Below are 20,808 nucleotides of genomic sequence, written 5' to 3'. Positions count from 1 at the left end.
GGCTGCCCAGAAGCAGACAGGTGATCTGACACATCCTGCCCCTGACGGGCAGCTTCTGCCTCCACCCGTCCGCTGGCTGCAGTGCCCCAGCCTGTTCGTCGCCAATGACGGGCCCTTGGGTCCGCTCCCGCAGCCTCTAGCTAAGAAGCATCGTGGAGCCGGGCGTGGACGGACCGCCCCGCCTATGCAGGCCCCCGCCAAACCTGCCGGCAAATGGCAGAGCAAGCTATCCTGAGACAGGCGACCCAGAGATGGAGGGATCTTCTCTTCAGGAGATGGTGAACACACCACTCCCTCCCCTGGAGGAGGCGCCGGATGGCCACCAGTACCCAAATCCTCGCCAAAAGAGCAGTTTCCTTTATCTCTGGGTCCCAGGAGACAACAGAGAGTGGCAGATGGCCAAACGCTAGACCACACTCATTCTCCTCCTTCACCAGATGGCAGTATTGGGCAGTGCGAGAGCATCAACAAAGACCCTACTCACGCACCCTCTGTCAACCTGTGGAACCAGGTGAGCGTTGCACCCCACACTCGGCTGTGGTTCTGCTGGTACCCCTTGTATGGTTTCTGGGCGCCTGGTCAGCGTTACCCAGCCCGTCTCGTTGGCTTCTTCGGACCATCAGCCTCGGCTATGCGATTCAGTTTGCCCAGTGTCCCCCCATGACACGCTTTTACCTTGAAGTGAAACCTGTTCGTCAAGTGGTGCCCAGTTGCGGTCTTTCTTTCCTTTCTGCAGCAAGGGCTGGAGCTAAGGCTGTCTCTCTCCACCCTCAAAGTCCAGGTTGCTGCTATTGCTGTATATCATGACCCTGTGAATGGAAAGTCTGTAGGTAAGCATGACTTCATCATCAGTTTCCTTAGAAGGTCCAGGAGGTTAAATTCTTCCCGGCCCCCCTCTACACCCTCTTGGGACCGGACTCTAGTGCTAAAATCACTACAGCAGGGCCCATTCGAGCCTTTGCATTCAGTTGAGCTAAAGTTTCTTTCATTGAAAACTCTGCTCCTGCTTGCACTAGCCTCCATCAAGAGGGTAGGGGACCTGCATGCATTTTCAGTCGAAGATTTGTGTCTAAAGATTAGGCCAGGCTGACTCCCAGGTAATTCTTAGGCCCCAGTCGGGCTACGTGCCCAAGGTTCCCACTACACCCTTCAAAGACCAAGTAGTAAACCTGTAAGCGCTGCCCCTGGAGGAGGCAGACCCAGCCCTGACTTTACTCCCCCGTCCGAGCTTTAAGATGCTACATAGACCGGACACAAAGCTTCAGGACCTCAGACCAGCTCTTTGTCTGTTATGGAGGCAGGCAGAAGGTGAATGCTGCCTCTAAGCAGATGATGGCCCACTGGATTGTGGATGCCATCAACCTGGCTTATCAGACACAGGGTGTGCCCTGCTCTTTCAGGCTGCGAGCTCACTCAACTAGACGTGTTGCATCCTCCTGGGCACTGATTCATGGTGCCTCACTGACAGATATTTGTAGAGCTGCAGGCTGGGCGACCCCCATCGTGTAGAGCCGGTATCCTCCTGTGCTCTCACCTCAAACAGGTAGTGGCACCAAAAGGCCCCGGTAGGTGTTGACTTTACCAGATGTAAAATTGCTGCAGAGTGTCCGTACTGTAGACCATGTTGAGATCCTCAATCACCCTTGGCAGCTAGATGTGGTGGAATGTCTGGCGCCAGGGCTTCACAATGAATCTGCGAGAACTGTAAGGCTGAGTTCCATATTGAGACCTATGCGGTATTCCTATGTGTGCAGTCCACAGCATAGCCTTAGAGCCTGTGTTTCCCTGGCAGAGTTTTGCCTTCCCAAGAGGGTTACAATCACCTCCAATTTCTCCATATACACCTAAATGGATGATAAATGTGTATTTGCTTCTGAAAACTCCTTCGGGAAGGATGAGGCTTCCGCAGCATGCCAGTTCTTAGTGGATCAGGTTCATTTTCATTTTACACTAAAGAGGGGCACAGGTGGCACAGGGCACTGGAAGGGGCAGAACCCATGGCGCTTTGGTATGGATCCCAATTTGTCGGTCACCGACATGACGTCAAGAGTGACCGACTGAAAGGGAACATCTCTGTTACGTCTGGTAACCCTCGTTCCCTGAAGGAGGGAACAGAGACGTCACGTCGCCACGGTTGCTGTACTACCACTGAGCTCGGCTCCTCAGCGAAAACCTTGTATGCATTGCACCTGCTTTCTTACTATACTCACGCTGTGATCACCGGCAGCTGGATGAAATAATTGCATGCCAATGTGCATTGGCTCGTTTGGTTTACACTTGAAGTAGATTGGTCTATCGAAGAGAGATCCCAATTTGTCGGTCAGGGAACAACAGTTGCCATACATAACCAAGACGTTTTTCTTGCAGACTGTTAAAGACCACCACACATGGTTCCCGGAATTCCTGTAGTAGGCAGCCAAACACATTAGTTATTTATATTACATCTTCAGTGTTTTTTCATTTTTATTTCTTTACAGGCCTGTGAACTCCATCTCATCACAGCCCTGTCGGCCCATTTCGACCCAGAGCATCACAAGTACTGATTCTGCAGACAGTGAGGAGAATTATGTGGCAATGGTGAGTGCAAGAAGTCAAGTTTCAGAATGTGATGAAAAGGCTTGAATGGGCTTTGGGAATAGCACCCCAACCTTGTAGTTAGTTACCAACTTCCTCAACTACAGACTACCTTTCAATAAAGATACCATTCTTTGAGATTTGTTTTTGTTTCAGTCAGCTATTTCTAAAAAAAAAAAAAAAAAAACTTTTATTTTTGTGCAGCAAAACCCAGTGTCTACCTCCCCAGCGATGAGTGGCACCAGCAGTCCTGCACCCAGGAATTGTGGTAATGTGGACTATTTGGCCCTGGACTTTCAGCCTGGCTCCCCTGGTCCACACAGAAAGGTATGTTTATATCAAGCAAATGGAAAGCTCATCATCTAACGCTCAAAATTAAAAATGTAATATTTTTGCATGAATCTTTGCACTTTGAGTTGTTTGTATGAATATATTTGATTCCATCACTTCAAATCCTTTCACAATCTATACCTTTTTTTTTTTTTTGCTATAGCCGTCCACCTCTTCAGTGACCTCAGATGAAAAAGTGGACTACGTCCAAGTGGACAAAGAGAAGACTCAGGCCCTTCAGAACACCATGCAGGAGTGGACAGATGTGCGACAGTCAAGCGAGCCAACTAAAGGCATCAAGTCCTGATGATTTTCAAATGTGCACACTGAATGTGTCACTCGATACAACGTGATACAAACTGATTTACCTGTGACAAAATAGCGAATAATACACCAAACAAAAGCCATAGATCCAGTTCGTTTGGTCTTTTGAGGACAAAAAAACTCCACTGAACCTCCTAGACTGTCTTGCCATGCATGTTAGACATGTTTAACTTTTCAAAGTGCAGTGCAACCAAACTTTAGCTACTTACTCTCTCTCTAAGTGTGAGCGAAGAACGATAAGCAGTGATAATTTAAATCTAGTTATAGATTATGCAATTTTTTTACAATGTTAAAATTCTTTCATCACATCTTAAAATTCAAAGACAGCTAGAAATCTATTTGTTGTTTGATTACCCCAGGAAAGTGTAAACACTGTGACTCTATCAAAACAATGCTCTGTTTGTTTGAGCATCCTGACCAGCCTGACATAGTAACACTGACTCAACCAATGCCATTTGTTTGGGGTGGAGCTGTCTGACCAATGGCATACAGGGGGAGTGTTCAGGAAACCTGTTTGAAACTCAACATTTTTATTGTTTAGTGTTATACAGTGTCTACAGTGTTACAAGGGGCAGAACTTCAAACAGAAGTCATGGTGGTCTGGCTGCCAGATTGAACTTGCCTGTTAATTCAGCAGAAGAGAGAAGGTTACTTTTTTCAATTTCTTTGAGTCAGGAAAAACGTAGAAAAGGTTTGAAAGAGAGATCCTTGAAGCTTTTACATTAAAAAAATCAGGTGTTTTCACACATGGCCTGAGAGTTCATATGAATGTCAGCTTATATGTGACCCTGGACCACAAAACCTGTCTTAAGTGGCTGGGGTATATTTTTGTATGGGACCGCTCACGGGGACCTGAGAGAACCTGGGGGTAGGACAGACGAGGCGAGAGAGAAGGAGATGGAAGGAGGAGCGACAGAGACGAGAGAGGGGAGAAAAAAAAATTCCGGTTCCCAGACGCACTGCTGCTTGGCCCTCCACCGGCTGGGTGATCTCCTCCGCGGTGCCTGGCGGTGGCACTGGACGGCCCTCGGCGGACGGCACAACACTCCTCCGCCGCCCGGTGGACGGCGACGGCTCCTCTGGTTTTGGGCAGCCGGCAGGAGTTCCCTGTTCCCTGCTCCTCCCCGTTCCGGGGATAGCAGCAGGCCCCAGCCCCCTGGCGAACAGCGCCGACTCCTCCGCTCCCTCACGGATGGCAACCGCCCCTCCACATCACGGGCGGCCGGCAGCGAGCTCGCCCATCCCCGGCAACTCGCTCCAGCCCACCGCCTCGAGCGTCCATGGCGGCACACTCCTCGCTAGCTCGATGGCACCGCGGATTCACCACAGCGGCGAGGGATCTTCAGCAGCATGTCCCTCCTTCTCCCGGGTTTCGGCACCACTGTAATAATATTAACTCCATAATCATCGGGAAGAAGGAGGCGGGAACCGGCGGACAATCAAACAAAGACTTTAATTACAAAAATAAACACAAAACAGCGCATCAGCCCCTCACGGACGACTGATGCGCGCAAATAAAAAGCAAAACCTAAAAAGCCCAGGCCTGCTCCTCTCTCGTCCTTCACTGTCGTTGCTCCAGTTTTATATCCTTCCATCTCCTCCGTGGGCCTTGAGACCGGTGGGTCGAACAGGTGTAGTTCATCTCCAATCACTCCAGCGGCCTCGCTCCTCCCACGTCCCTCGGCCCCGCCCCACTCGTCACATTTAGCAAAAGTGGCTCTTTTTCATACATTAGATGTTTTCTTTTTTAAAGAAGGTTGGATATTCTGCAGTATAAGATCTTTGTTGTTCTACATAGGGGTGTCACAATATACTAGTTTTAATAAAAATTAAATGTGCATGTTACTACATTGCACCTTTAGTTCAAACAGAATGTGTCTTCACATTTAAAAAATAAGACGCCAGTGTCAGGAATGGTTTTAAAAACAGCACAGTGCAGAATAGTAATGAAAGTGCAGGAAGATAACTGTAACAATAACAGTAAATGAGAATAATGAGAAACGATGCGAATCAAAGTCTACACCACAACTGTAATGATAACGGCACTGAAAAAACAATATGGTTGGAATAACTTTCAAAATGTTTTTTTCCAGGTATATGAACTGTAAAAACATTGACAGCAAGTCAAATCCACCCAACTTTAAAGATTGTGAGTATTTAAAGTGGCACATGGCATTTTTGGAGCATGCACTAATTAAAATAACGTCATTGTGCATTAGTCATAATAGTTTTCTTTACTGTTATCATTCTTTGTGTGAAGGGGCCTTCAGTTTCACATAGGAAAAAGTCCTACAGATGAAAGTTAAGGATGACCATGTTTTTTTATTAAAATTTTTTTGGGGTGAACTGTTCCTTAAAGGCTCCAGAATGTTACCGGATCCCCCCTAAACTAAGTACTTTTAAATATGGCAACGTGTTCTAACTAACAGACCTTCTCCTTTTAGCTTGACAGAGATGCACTTCAAAGTATCCAGTGGGCAGTCCTTTACTTTGCATGCAGTCTGAATAGGGATAAGGTGACTCCTTTTCCCCAAACACATTGCTTCCCTGGCTGGCATTACAGAGTAGCAACAAAAATAACTATAAATCATCTATTCATTTACTAATAAAAACATACTGTTTGTTAATGCCCTTAATGTGGTTTTGCCAGAGGGAATGTAAAGACGGTTAAAATAAATCTCATTTATCTGCATTTTAAATGTTATACTTTGCTCTCAGAGAAGTTTGACAGAAGGGGGACAGAAATGACACACTGCACTGTTAAACTGTGATGTACTTCTTTTTTCACGGTAAACAATGGTTCAGCTGTGGAGAGTTTTATTAAAACACTGTTTTGTTGGACAACATTTAAGGTAAAGGAAATATGATAAAAATGTAATTCTATTTAAATATGTGCTTGGTAAAGTTTAGGGGTAAAAAGGCGCCATATTCATTTTGTAATCAAAATAGCCCATTATTAATTTTTAATAAAGGAGGCTGTAGAGTTTGGAAATTTCACTCAGTATTTCATGGCGGGCTGGGACCTCCAAGTACTCCATTTCTAGCAGTAGCAAAGTTATTTTATTTGCCTTTGAACTCATCATTTCATATTCCAAAACCATTTTGTATTAAGTTAGTTTAAACTTTACATATGAAGTTGTACATAGTCTGGACTTGTTAAATAAAATTGCGTAGATTGTCTTGTTAGATCCAAATCCTTTCATGTGTTCAGTGGATTATTTAAAACTGTGCTTTACAAGACTGCCATTATTTTATGATGTTTAACTCTGTGGGACATTTAGTGGCACTGGCATTGGCCTTACCGGTTCATTAATGTTTCAGTGAACTTCTGGCTAAAATTGGTTTCTTGATGTCTTTTTCTATTCTGAAAATATATGTATGTATTGTTATGGGGAGAGTACTAGTAAATGAATATAATACTTGTGTGTGAGCTGTAGTAGAATTTTTGCTGTAGATTGTTGAAGGGGTCAAAGCGTGGCAGACGAGAAAAACTACTTTGACAAATGTCATTAATCGAGTGGATTTTTCTGGAAAGCGTTTCTGTTCAACTCTTGGTCGCTTGTGGATTAATTTATTAATTTATTATGTGTTTTGCAGGAAGACGAAAGATGTACAAAGAATGAACTTGTGGCTCTACTAACATTAATTTATGTTATGTGTGCTGATTTTGTGAAGCAATATGCCAAACAAAGCCAGTAAAATGGTCAAATGTGGTACATTTGAGATGTCTGTCCTTTGTCATGATTTTCTATGAAATTCAACTGCAAAAAATTAAAACTCATTTTTTTTAACAACTACAGTTAATTAATTATCTTTTAAAATTAGATCTGCTATCTGTATAGCTTATAGGTTTCTTAGAAATTAGCATTTTCTGTCAACCCTTATTGCTTTTGTTCTTCAACAGTACACAAAATGAGACTGGCCAAAGCGTAAAGACTAATTAAACGTATGATCAATATCTGTTAGCTTGGAAACTTGTGGCTGTAAGAAAATCTAGAGTTTCCTACTGTTACATCATTGCTCTTATCATGTCAATACAGTCATTCTGAAAAGATGCTTAGGCATCATGAGACCATACTGATGTCTATGTAATTACTATGGAAACTGACTACACTCTCTCAACAAACAGATCAAATTTCATCACTTTACAGATAACAGCATGTAAAGATCAGATCTAATACATAGTCCACTGTGTGAACAAAGCCAGTGACTGAGACCTAGTTTACTTGACCGTAACTCACAATTTTACACCAGAAGTGCTGATTAGTGATAGTCAGAGCCAAAGGTCATGCAACACTTTCAAGTTATGCCTAGAAACTATCCCATTTCTGTCATGACAACTCTAAGAGAGTTTAGCATACTAATATACACGTTAATATGTTTGGTCTTGGTGGAATAGATCTGCTATGCTGCTGCAGCGGCAAAATGAGTAAAGAGACTTGCTACTGACAATACATCCACAGATATGAAGGAAATACTGCTGCCCCCTATATAACATACAGGAAATTACTCCACAGCAGATTTATACAGGTGGAGCAGGGGAAGGGGAGGGGTTTCTGAAATGGGCTACAACATTAGTATTTGAATGCTGAGCAGCAAGCTCATTAGCTGCTGATATGCACAGAAAACAATTGGCTGTGCCATGTGAATAATGATGTGATTATATCAGATTGAGTTAGAACTCAGCCTCAGTTTCATGACAGAACCATGTATTCTTTCTTTACTAGCACTTCCCTTCTGATACAAACATCATGTCTGCTAGTATAGAGTCCTCAAATGGTGTGTAGCCCAGTTTTAAGTTGAATTCTCCAATACTGATAAACATCAACATGCAAAGCCTTCCAGTGTTTCCCAACCCTAGTCTTGTGCTACATCTGAAATTGCAAATATGGTCTATGTTTAAGGTAAAAAAAAAAAAAAAACACAATATTTTCCACATACTGTACATTATTGTTTCTCCTCTATGCCCCGCCATCTGAAATGCATTGATTTTCTCAAGGCTCATCTCTTTGAAAAGTGAGGTGCGCTGTGATTGGCCAGCTATCCAGTGCGTTGTGATTGGCTGAATGCCTCAAGCGTGAGACCGAAATGTTATGCCTCTTAACATTGTGAAACCTTGTCTGGATGGCGCAACTAGACATAAACATAAAACCCATTATAAACGTGATATAAACATGATTTCTAGTTGTGTTTTCTATTGGAAGGCACAACAAATTTCCAACCCGCGGGTCCCACTTATATGAAATTATTTTGCCCACCCCAGCTCGCCCCACAAATAAAGTAGCGTTTCTTTACCTGCCCCACGTGTGGTCCACGTGTTATGAGACGACCCATGCATCGGGAACATCATGCAAGTTAAATTGCTACATTCGTATTGTACAGTGTTAATTTTGACAGCAAATTCGGATTTAGTCTTAGTCTTAGTCTTTTGAATAACACACCATTTAGTTTTAGTCACATTTTAGTCATCTGAAATGTTTTAGTCTTAGTCTAGTTTTAGTCGAATAAAAATCATAAGAGTTTTAGTCTTAGTCTAGTCTTAAGTCTTTTAGTCTTAGTCTAGTTTTTTTTTAGTAGAACAAAGTCAACTTAGTTGACTTGACTAAATGTTTCCATCAGTCTGTTATGGAATGGTATTTATAAAATAAACATAAGGCCTGCTCTCAATGAAAAATATACATGCTCTCTGAAAAAGATATGCATTCGTCCTGAATGATATGCAATGCATATGACATTCTTTCAAGATGAAGTACAGTATTATTGAAATAGACAACCACCTATATTATATTTGTATTGTATGTTCATTCTATTTGTTTATTTGTGCTATTTACACAAAGTTTACATTTTTTTAAAGTTTGTTTTTGTTCATTTAAAATAGCACTGCATAGTCTTCACTGTAAAATAAAATACACAATCAAACCAAAATGTATTCAGACACCTTCAGCGTTTCTTACAATATCACAGTTTATTTGCTGTAGTTTAGAAATTGGTAATAAAATATGACAATAACTCAGGGTTAAACTGTGTCAGAACAACAAATTCATCTTGATAATGTCGGATGCAATGCTTAATTTGGTTCAGTCTGTGGTGTGAAAAGGTTGCATTAGCAATTAAAGAAAGAAACACTTAAGCAAAACATGCTCAGGTCCCTAATAATTTTTATTTTTTAGTCACTAGTAAAACAATATAATCTATTCTATCTGATTTTTGGATTGACTTTGGATAAATTCTTGTTAAAACTACAAAGTAATTCAATCAAGAGCAGTGAGTGATTTACTTTCATTTTCATACTTTAAAGACACTGACAGCAGAGCTAGTAAATTAGGCGCGGTCACTTTAAGAGACAAATGCATCCATTATAAAGATACGCATCCCATTTCTTTTCAACTCTTTACTTTCACTGAAGACATAACTACAGACTTTTTCGAACACACTTTCCAAGACGGATTTAGTATGTATTTGTTGTCGGTACAAAAGCAAGAAGACTTTGAGACGCGTCTCTGCTTGCTCCCTGAACACCAGAACACCGCGCTGCTGAATTGAGCTCTTTCACTTTTCGCTCTTTTTCTTATGTTTATTTAAAATGCGATTTGTATTTGTTCGTTCAGGTGCAGGAGGACGCAAACGTCCTGAAGGAGAGCTCGGTTCAGTGTTGCGCGATTAACCAGCTGCTCAGTTCAACTTTACCGCATCGCGGGGCTGAAGCCAACTTTATGTGTTGAATGCTGGGAGCATGTTATAAAACGTATTCTTAAAAAACACATTTCTGTTTTAATAAATGCTCATATTAAAACATAGCATTACACATAAGTAGGTACAAAAATAATCAGTGATACATTTACGACCCCATAAAAATTTGGGTCCAAATGGCATTTCAAAAGATCGCAGTGTAGTTCCCTGTGTAAACAACTAAACTGTTATGAAAACGTCCTCGAAACTGTGCGAATTTCTGCAAACTCATCTTTGTTCTCTTTTCTGTGTAACTGCTGCTGCGTTTGTTTAGCTGTTGCGCTTGCATTTGCCGCGGCTTTTTAAAATGGCTCGGCTGCTTCTGCATAGATCAACCTACCCTCAAAGATTCGCTCTGATTGGATCTCTTCTCCATTCGTCCCTCCCATATATTTTCGTCTCATTTTTATTCGTTGACTAAAGTGTAAGTTATATTTCGTCACGTTTTTCGTCATCATATCTGACTTTTTATTTAGTTTTTATTTAGTTTTCGTCCGTGAAAAAGGTTAGTTGACGAATATTTTTCGTCATAGTCTTCGTCAACGAAATTAACACTGGTATTGTAACCTTATCAAAGAACCTAATAAAATATGAAAATGTATATCCCAAATATTTAATATAGGCTATAGGGAATTGCACACAACATGGATTTTTATTTTATTTTAATGACCCACCCCAACCCCGCCCCAGCAACCACATGTGACGACCCCTGGCTGGACGCCGCTTTGTCCACAGTGAAAGCCGATCCGGTGATCCACAGTGCAAAGTTGATGTATTTCCTCAGCGACCAGCATGTATCAGCTCCAGGCATGACCAAGCAGATATTGTCCTCTTTCGGAAGGCCAAACAAAGTAGTTTCGCTTTCACAGTGAAACATACAGCATCTATACGACATGGCGGCGGCAACAATAATACTACAAGGAGAATAAAAGGTACGCCTTCTTTCTTTGTGTGAACATCTGGGCGGTGTTATGCAAATATTACCACATACTGACGTAGATATGTGGGGGCATGTTAGAACAGTTAGTGTTAGTTTCAGGGGGATGTGGATGCTTTTATAAAGAAAATCTCTTTGGATTTAAGACTTCACAGATCTTCTTTATTCACCAAGAGCTTGTAACACTCCAAAGAGAAAGGAAAATTTGAAATTGCATCATATGACCCCTTTAAAGAAAACTGACAACTGGAATATTAAAACAACACTTTCCAAATACTGTAGCATTTTCATCCTACAAAAGAAATGTAATAAAAATAGAAATGAAAGTTGAAATGTAAGTAGCTAAAACACTCTCATGGCAGATTGTAAGTATTTTATGCTTTGGCGAATTGGTGGCTAAACCCTATGAATACATACAATCTAATTTGTACGTTTTTGTATGATCTGCTGTCTTGTCAGTTTGTTGTCTCAAGGCAGTCTGGTGCTGTTGTGATGAGTAACAGGCTGACACCATGACAGTGCAGATAAAGGGCCACTCCCTGTGACTCCTGCAGTCTGAACATCCCCAAAGCCCCACTGACCCCTACTGGCAAGGACTGGAATGACTCACTTTGCATTATATTAGCTCTTCAAATAATGTTATTGAGTAATGTGCAAAATGTCACAACATATGTCATTCTGATAAAATAACGAGAAACGAAAGAGATTTAAGAAGTGTTGATATTGCTTTGGGTCATTTGTCACATTGGAAACAGTGTACTGCATACTGCAGAAATAGTAAGTACTCTATAGTGTTTGTGTGAAAGCAGTCTGTTGCACTAGGTCATTTTATCAATATATAAGTCTGACACATAATTACAAACAAAATTAAATAAAAATGAATGAATGCATTTGCTGCTGCATTACATCTTACTGTTGACAATGAAGACATGATACAGTTTTTGTTTAATGTTCTTTTCAAGTTATTATTTACTGTATGAACTCTTATCCTGTATGGATATACAGTATGACTTGCTTCTATTGTATATACACAAAAAATGACACTTTGAATGACGTTAAACTAAATAACACTGCTTAAAGGCTTAGAACAACATAAGGGAAAGTAAATGATAACACTATTTTTTATTTTTAAGTAAACCATCTCATTAAGTTAACACACAGTACTCTCCATCTCAGGTATCAATGGACCCTACTTTAACTTTCATTATATGGGTAAGAGCTGTGTTTACATTCTCATAAACATCTATTTTGTGTTCCACAGGTGAAAAAAAAAAGAGTCATGTGGGTTTAAAATTACATAAGGGTGAGTAAATTATATCTATATTTTTGTTAAGTTTAGTGTAAGTTTTTATTTATTTATTTATTTATTTTTGTTGTTGTTGTGAAAACCCTGTGTCACTTTGTAAATCAAACATATTTCCTTCAAAAGATATCTGCTGTCCTCGTGTGGCTATATGAGGAAACACAACCACTTCTTACCAGCTACTTCATGTAGTGAGAGAATGTATCAAGAAACATTACACTTTTGAGTTTTACTAGAATTAAACTGCTGGTGTCGTCCGGCCAGACTGTAACTTATAACTGTAAAGCCGCTTTGACACAACCTGAAAAAGCGCTATATAAATAACAGTGAATAGAGGCAGGTAATCACTTGAATTAATCAAGTTGAAAGTGGGACATTTCAAGTCCAGTATTCATACCTCTCACTTTGTCTGGAACGTGGTCCTGGATGTGGCTCCTATGAGCATGCATTTCAAGTTTGTGGATCCATTAAAATCAGCACCCACTGTCGTGTTTAAAATTAAAAACTTAATCACTCCAAAAACTCTAGAAATGGCTGTCCATGCATTTGTTACATCGCGTCTAGATTACTGCAATTCTTTATATTGCGGTATATCTAAATCTCAAATTGCACGACTTCAGCTAGTCCAAAATGCTGCAGCCAGACTTCTTTTAAACTGTCGTAAACATGAACACATAACCCCAATTCTCAGATCCCTTCACTGGTTGCCAATTTCTCAGAGAATAGACTTTAAAATTCTCCTCTTCATTTATAAATCCCTTCATAACAAAGCTCCTGTCTATTTATCTGAACTTCTTCATCCTTATACTCCATCAAGAAACCTACGTTCCTGTGACCAGGCTCTGTTGGTGGTCCCTCGTGTTAGGCTAAAGCGTAGAGGGGAGCGTGCATTTGCAGTGGCTGGGCCACGACTCTGGAATACCCTGCCTTTAGAGATCAGACTGGCCCCTTCCTTGTCTATTTTTAAATCCTTGCTAAAAACTTTTTTATTTTCCTTAGTGTACTGACTACTGTGTTATGCTACATTTTGAAATGGGTGGTTTAAAATTTTTGTCTGGTCTATTTTATTATTTATTTATTTTATTTTTTTATTTTTCTTTATGTATATGTAATATTCTTGCTCTTATGTAAAGCACTTTGGTCAGCCAGCAGGCTGTTGTAAATGCGCTATACAAATAAATTGAACTTGAACTTGAACTTTAACAAAGCCACACAAATAAGTGCTTTGAAGAATCAGCATCTGGAACAGGTTGTCTTGCTCTCCGTAACAATAAATAGCCCAACGTCAATCAAAAATAGCCCAAAATTATCACCAGCATTTTGTTAGATTATGTACATTTTGTAACTTAATCTAAATACTTTACAATATACTGGAAAACTATTAAGGTATGTAATGCAAAGAGTCCTCTGGAAAAAATGGCATCCACCAAACAGGTTTTCCTCTGTATTTTATTTTAACATCTGTTTCCCTCAATATTAAAAAAAAAAAAAAAAACGGATGCTCAAGTTTCTTAATGGTAATACCACATTTTAAAAAAAGGAAAAGATCTTTAAACAAAATAAGAAAAAAAAAAAACAAATCTCAAAATCCTGTTCAAAAGTTTACACCCCCTGCTCTTGCTAGTGTTTCCTCCTTAAACATCAGAAAATGTTTTCACATTTGTAATATTTATGAGTCCCTTAATTCTCTTTAGTGTGGAAAAAGATCTCAAAATCATAGTTATTGTTATTGTTTAATAAAAAAACAAAGAATGTACAGGACCAGGTGGATTTTTCTGAACAACAGTGGGCAGTTGAAATGCTGGGGAGAAAACGGGGACTCTTTAATTTAAGTTGAATTCTAATTGAAAACGAAATGATGCATCATTTCGTTTTCAACTAGAATTCAAACTTAAGTTAAAGAATTAAGGGTTTTATCCCCAAAAAATCAATTTGTTGTGTGCGATTTCGGACTCAAAAATTGGCTAGTCTTCATCTTTCAATGATTCACATGCGCATGTGGACACCTACTGGACTGTTGCGAAATCATCATTTCCCAGGATTTCCCTTTTCTTTTGCATCCGTTTCTTTCCAGTGGTGTCCACTAAAAACTAAGCAGTTCACCTAGAAATACGAATAACTGTACAGCTATATCCCTTACAGCTACAGTCGTGGAAAATCTGCCTACACTGACGAATGTGTTTACTGTAGCTTTAAGAGTGCAGATCGCTATAACAGCTGATGCCGTAGGGAGACGGTGACTTGCGAAGAACTGCTAGAATTAGCATAGTGAATACTGGGCATTAAGCTTTAAATGATCGTGCATGTGCCATAAACAATCCATAAGAATATAAAGCCCGCAGCATGCTGAAGGGATAGGTACGAACACGGTCAGTTCTGCAGACTGTCCTGTGAGGAACTGCATATACTGCAGCATTAGAGTTACAGAGGAAAACGTGCTGAGACCAGGGTTATTTGGGATTTGTTCGGTGTTATTCCTGCAGTCTACTTCACTTTGGGCGAATTGCACCTGAATTACAAAATAAGCTCATTTTCACAAAAGGTGAGTTTTTGTTTTTTGTTCACGGATGTAACAAATAGGCAACATTCAGTATATGTAACAAAATATGTATACTAATACAAATTCCACATGTTTATTTATGTTTATTAAATGTGATTTGTTTGCATGTCCTTTTTTTAAGCAAGGTTTAGTAGAAGGCAAACGTATTGGTGCAATGAGGTTATGACGTCATTCCTGATATCCATTGTACTGCGTCATTATTCCTTTCTTACAAAATAATAATAATAATAGTCTACTGCATGTGACTCTAACTTCAGATGCATTAAATGTTCAATTCCCAGCTATTTCCCAGTGTGCATTTTATTTATTGAATATTAAACAAACTGTATTTTTATTCAATAATTTTATATATATATATATATATATATATATATATATATATATATATATATATATATATATATATATATATATATATATATATATATATATATATATAATGTTTTTAAAAGTTAGTAAAAGTATGTGTATTATATTGTTCTCAGTTGTAACCAGTGGAACAATTCATAGTTAATTGACTCAGTAAGTTGCAAACAATAACATACTTTCAACTTTGGGGAAAATACAATGTTTAAATTCTACAGTAGCCTATTAGAGTAAGATTGGGAGAGAAAAATCTAATTTCAGCACTTTTGATGTATGGCTACGCTATTTTTAATTTCATAATTTCATCTCAATATCAACATTTGCAATATTTAGTCTAGCGAAACTGCTTTGATGTAAATTGATCTAAAGTTGTGTTTCTGGAAAATAGTGGTCTATGACATTGTCTAATATTGAATAGGCCTCAAAGGTTTTTATGTCTATTTGTTAATGAGGGATTTGTGGATGCCTTAATGTTTTTGGATTTGTGGAGGAAAAGTGACGGTTCCTATTTTTAAGTAAGAAAAAATAAATTTAATACTTATTGTAGCCTAATTAATCTGTAATGGAGTTATTTCCATGAATTAGATTTACATTTCAGACATCTTTGCTTTCATTAAACCTATAGGTTCATTCATTAAGCATTTGTGTATTATTATTATTTCCATACAATATGTTATCATGTGTGCCCATGAACCACAAAACCATAAGTCATAAGTAGCACAGATATATTTGTCAGATTCCAGATTTTCAAATAGTTGTATCTCAGCCAAATGTTGTCCTATCCTAACAAACCGCACTTACATCAATGGAAAGCTTATTCATGGTATTCAGCTGTCAGAGATATCTGACAGAGAAATCTAAAAAAAAAAAAAAAGATTTACCCTTATGACTGGTTTTGTGGTCCAGGGTCACATTTATAGTTGCAGCAGTGTAGTTGTCTGCCTGCACATCAAGTGTGTAATTACACTAGAGAACTTCAACTCCCAGCATGCACGGCGCTCAGTCAGAGTCAAAAATCCGCAACTACACAAACACATGAAGCTTACACATTCATTGACGCGCTCTAAAGAAGGCGATATCATGGAACAAGCTGCGTTTGTGACAATCTATTCCCTTTTTCCTTCCAGAATCCTTCTTTTAAAACACTGCGACAAAGCGTGACATCTATGGGACAAACCATTGGCTTAATACCACGAGCCGTTTATTAAACCGCATCGTTACTAGGAGGAGGAGGCGGGTCCAAGAGCAAAACACGGCCACACGAAGCTTATAGCGCACAGGATGGGATGATTCTTTGAGACTGAGACCGAAGGGGTCAGAGTAAATTAATGAATTCCCAATGCGGAGGGTTTTCTCCAGAAGATAACGGTACGGAATAGCGTAATGCTCCATTCGGAGTGATCGATGAATGTCTGCGAACGAGAATAACCGCAGTTTGGAAGAAAAGCAATGGAGACCGGTCACGACCCGTGGTAAGTTAAGATGAATTAGTGTAAGTTAGTAACCGGTTCTATGTTGTTTATGACTTAAATGAGACCGTTAACTCTCTAAACCATACAATATTCTATATTGTTATAAATTCACTAAAGTATTTAACCAGTTAAACTTCTTATCTAATAAACTGGTAGCATGTGAATTGTCTCTAAATAGTGTGCATGGTCCATATTATGCCCCACCCTAGCACACAAATACGATGAGACAGTAAGTGAACCCTGTGGGACGTTCATTGGTTGCCTGACAACAGGTCAAGCTCTAATCCTAGAGATATATGTCACTATAGTTCTTGTCCTATAGTAAAATGTCATAATGTGTCAGGCGGGGAAATACATATCCCTACGAGCTCTGGCTTTTAGAATACATACTGATGTCTGCATTTGGATAGAGTTCAAACTTGATAGCCCCTAATAGGTGTAATTTGATTTTTAACTGCAGAGGTGACGTGGCAGGATCCATGCATTTCTGGTAGGGTTTGTTGTGCAAGAAAGTTACATCAGTAAAGGGCAAGGACATTAAAAAGCATCCTTAAAGACAACATGTGTCCTCTCAGTGAGAGAACTAAAATAAAGAGATCTATGATATCGTGTGTTGTTTGTCTGAGCCACTTTGCCTTAAATCAAAAACTATTGAGATATTGAAATTTAATTGGAATGAAATTGATTCACATGTGTCTTTAGTATTATTATTATGATGATAATGGTGTTCAGATTTAAGTAATTCTTAATTGAACTCATTTTGAAAATGAAGCCAGGACCATTAAAAATGTATGCATTGAAAAATTGACTTTGTAATTTCACTAGATTCTCATTACTGTAATATTACAGGCATTATGCATATTTGATATATTTGGATACATATCAATCAATACTGTAATATGACAGTATCAAGCAAATATGCGTAATGCCTGTATATATATATATATATATACACTGTAGTAAGAACTGTGCTTTATTTTCATGAAGACAATTTAATAATGCCAAAACCTCTTAGTCCTAAAGAGCATTAATTTTCTTGTCATGAAGACAAAAATTCTATTTGTTTTCATGATACTGAGGTGAAACATGACCTGAGCATTTTCTTTTAAGGCTTTCTGAGATTGAACCCCGTGAATAGTTAAAAGTTTTGATTTTATGATTTTTAGGTTGCCACGGGTGATAGTCTGTCATGACTATCTAGGCAAGAGGGTCTTCCAGGTTCCCCCGTCTACAGTGATCAGGTACATCAAGAGCCTGATCTACCAAGAAACAGATTATCCTGTGTCTCAGCAGCAGCTGTTTCACAATGGAAAACAGGTGAGCTGGAAACTTTTGTAAACATTTTCAGTATATATTTATATACAGTACTGCAGCAATGATCTTTTAGGGGGATTCTTTGAAGAGAATCTCCAAATAAAGAGCATGACCTCACATCACCTTCCCCTTGTGATCAGAATCAACCCCCTGAAATACACAGGTTTATAATCCACCCAAAGAGACTGGTTTAGAAACTGGGCAGAGGCCAGATTGTTTAAATGTGCTCTATTGTGTTGTAATCGGTGTGCAGCCCAGGGTAAGAGCTCATGAGAGTTTCCAGTGTTTTGCAGTGTATACACAGCCAAATCCACAGTGATGTTTGTGCTTTTACACAGTACAGATAACAACAAATTGCACATAAATAAAATCTGTTAGCATTTTCTTTTATGTTATGGTTTTACTTGTCAGTTTACTGGATGAAATTATAATGGAGCTTTCCCATGCAAAGCAGCAGTGCTGTGCATGTAGATGCTCGGACACGTTCTGTGTGGTTATTTTGCAGTTGTGGTGTGCAGTTTCCCATCTTTTCAGATCTATGTTATGAAAGATGCACAACAGTCTGTCATATTTCAACGTACTGCATTGTTTCACCACTGCAGACACCTCTTGCCACTTCAAAATGGCAAAAGTGCACTTGACTGCACTGTGCATCTGGATATATAGGAGGATATTATGTGCTTATTTGATGAAATGCTGCTATCATGATCCATATATATCACACACACACACACACACACACACACACACACACACACACACACACACACACATACATATATATATATTCAGTAATAGTAGCCAGTAGCCAATGATCTGAGATAATTTAGTCACATGATATGTCTCACAGTTTCAAAGTGACATCATTTTTTTGATGCACATCTAGAAAAAAAATGTATACCCATTTTGGAAAGTTTTTTTTTTTTTGTGATATCCAAGAATTGTCTTTAAAGGGGGGATGAAATGCTCGTTTTCACTCAATATCCTGTTAATCTTGAGTACCTATAGAGTAGTACTGCATCCTTCATAACTCCAAAAAGTCTTTAGTTTTATTATATTCATAAGAGAAAGATAGTCTGTACCGATTTTTCCCGGAAAAACACGAGCGCATAGAGGCGTGACGTGTGGGCGGAGCTAAAGAATAACGAGCGCCAGTAGGCTTTTGAGTTGAGAGCGTTTGGAAGCTGTGACATTACGTGAGGACAAAACCAACCAAAACAAACCATGGCTAACAGTCAGATTCTGCGTATATTTATGATCCAGAATCAGAGCCAGAGGCTGAAATTGAACAAGAGCAGCATCAGCAATCAGTCTCTATGTGGTATGTACTGAAACTGTATATATTTGCTTAGCGTTTTTGGAAAATGACTAAGTTCCACTTTGTCGTCTTTTTTTTTTTTTAAGCTGTACATGTGGAAAGTGCAGTTTGATGACAACATCGCATGTTGTTTACTTGATGTGCTTAAGCGCAGATAGCTAAGTTAACAACACAGAGATATTTGAAGCAGTTTTACTCAACGCATGTGCTTCCAACATACGATCGTGACCCTTTTTCGTTGGGATTGCATTATACTTAAGAAATAAACGATGTGCAAATCCAGCGTCAAACTGGACCTTGTTTGTAAAACAAGCATCTTCGAAATGCAGGGAACAAACACAAACACTTGCACAACTCCGTTGATGCTCTGTAAAAATAAACTCCATCCACTGGTCCCTTAATGCTGTTTCTCTTTTGGTAATCTGTGCAGGGTTGTCTTGCCCTGGCAACCAAAAACACACTCCTTTTGTGACATTTCGCGACGCTCTCACTCTGATCAGTGAATGCTCTCAGTGCTCTGCTATATTCCGGCAGAAGTGCCTTAGGACCCATATAAGAAAATTCCGCTCCATCTAACGTCACACAGAGCCATACTCTAAAAAAACTTTCCGAAACTTGTGACAAACCGGAAGTAGTATTTTTGGAACAGAAATACTCCTTCAAACGTACAACTTAATTTTTGAAACTTTGTCCATGTTAAGCATGGGAATCCAACTCTTTAACAGTGTAAAAAACTCAGTATGCATGAAATAGCATTTCACCCCCCCCCCCCCCCTTTAAAATATGTGGATGGAAACCTGGCTAACCACTTGCCGTGGTTATGTTCAGCCTTATTAAACTGGATTTCAGGTGAAGAGGTGCAACTGCTTAGTGAAATTACCCATCGGATTCCAAACGTATAGCCTAGTCATATATTGATCAGAAGGAGTGCATTAATTCTCTTGTAAAAGGGAGCAGCAAAATCCAAATAAGCTTGGTGTTAAAAAGAAGTTTTTTACTTTTCCTGTGACTAGGTCATTCCTCAGAGCCTTTTTCTTAGCTTGAAGCGGGAAGCGTCCCTGAATGACAAGAGCAGGTGGGAGATTATTTCTCTACCCCAAGTGTGTCAGACTCAGAAAATAGCCTGGAGATAGGCAGCTCTCAGATCTCAGCTAACATTCATTCACACAACCCCAGAGGACGGGAGCGTACAGTCTGGCCCACATTACTTTAGAGGTATGCCAGTGTTATGGATTAGTTAAGATGTATCTGAGCATACGGTCATGACCATCAATCTTGGCGTCAGTCCAGCGTCTCTAATAAGTTTAGGAATTTTTGCTTTTGGTAATTGTCCATGGATATGCCATGACAAGTTGGTTTCTTCCAAATCTCCTTGTAAGGCATTCTATCCTTTTTTTTCTTTCTTATTCAAGGTCGATGCTGTATTAAAATGTGACACATCTGATACATGACCCATTATGTGTTATCAGCAAAACTCTGATAAAAAGATTTCTTATACAATTGTCAGATATAATATGAACACAATGAATGAACTCTACTCCCTGTCCAAATCGGACCGGATCCAAATCTATGGGGTCAAAC

The 20,808-nt window shown here is 39.3% G+C and overlaps 2 protein-coding genes across 3 annotated transcripts in view; both read left to right on the top strand.

The window, feature by feature from the left end:
- gab2 (GRB2-associated binding protein 2) overlaps positions 1-3,518 on the top strand; it is an 80,015-nt gene extending 76,497 nt beyond the window's left edge. Inside the window, exons 8-10 of the mRNA XM_026282764.1 lie at positions 2,478-2,577; positions 2,779-2,901; positions 3,068-3,518. Of these exons, the coding sequence (XP_026138549.1) occupies positions 2,478-2,577; positions 2,779-2,901; positions 3,068-3,211 (367 nt within the window). The 3' untranslated portion in view covers positions 3,212-3,518. The remainder of the gene's footprint in view (positions 1-2,477; positions 2,578-2,778; positions 2,902-3,067) is intronic.
- A 10,630-nt stretch (positions 3,519-14,148) lies between these two features.
- The window catches only part of sacs (sacsin molecular chaperone), a 31,652-nt gene continuing 24,992 nt past the window's right edge, over positions 14,149-20,808 (top strand). For both annotated transcript variants that reach the window (XM_026282762.1, XM_026282761.1), the window contains exons 1-3: positions 14,149-14,739; positions 16,251-16,595; positions 17,762-17,912. In XM_026282762.1, the coding sequence (XP_026138547.1) occupies positions 16,573-16,595; positions 17,762-17,912 (174 nt within the window). In that variant the 5' untranslated portion in view covers positions 14,149-14,739; positions 16,251-16,572. The remainder of the gene's footprint in view (positions 14,740-16,250; positions 16,596-17,761; positions 17,913-20,808) is intronic.

This window comes from Carassius auratus, chromosome 15, assembly GCF_003368295.1.
Source record: "Carassius auratus strain Wakin chromosome 15, ASM336829v1, whole genome shotgun sequence".
Classification (NCBI taxonomy): Eukaryota; Metazoa; Chordata; class Actinopteri; order Cypriniformes; family Cyprinidae; genus Carassius; species Carassius auratus.
The sequence above is the reverse complement of the archived record's forward strand: the minus strand, read 5'-3'. Positions and strand labels throughout refer to the sequence as shown.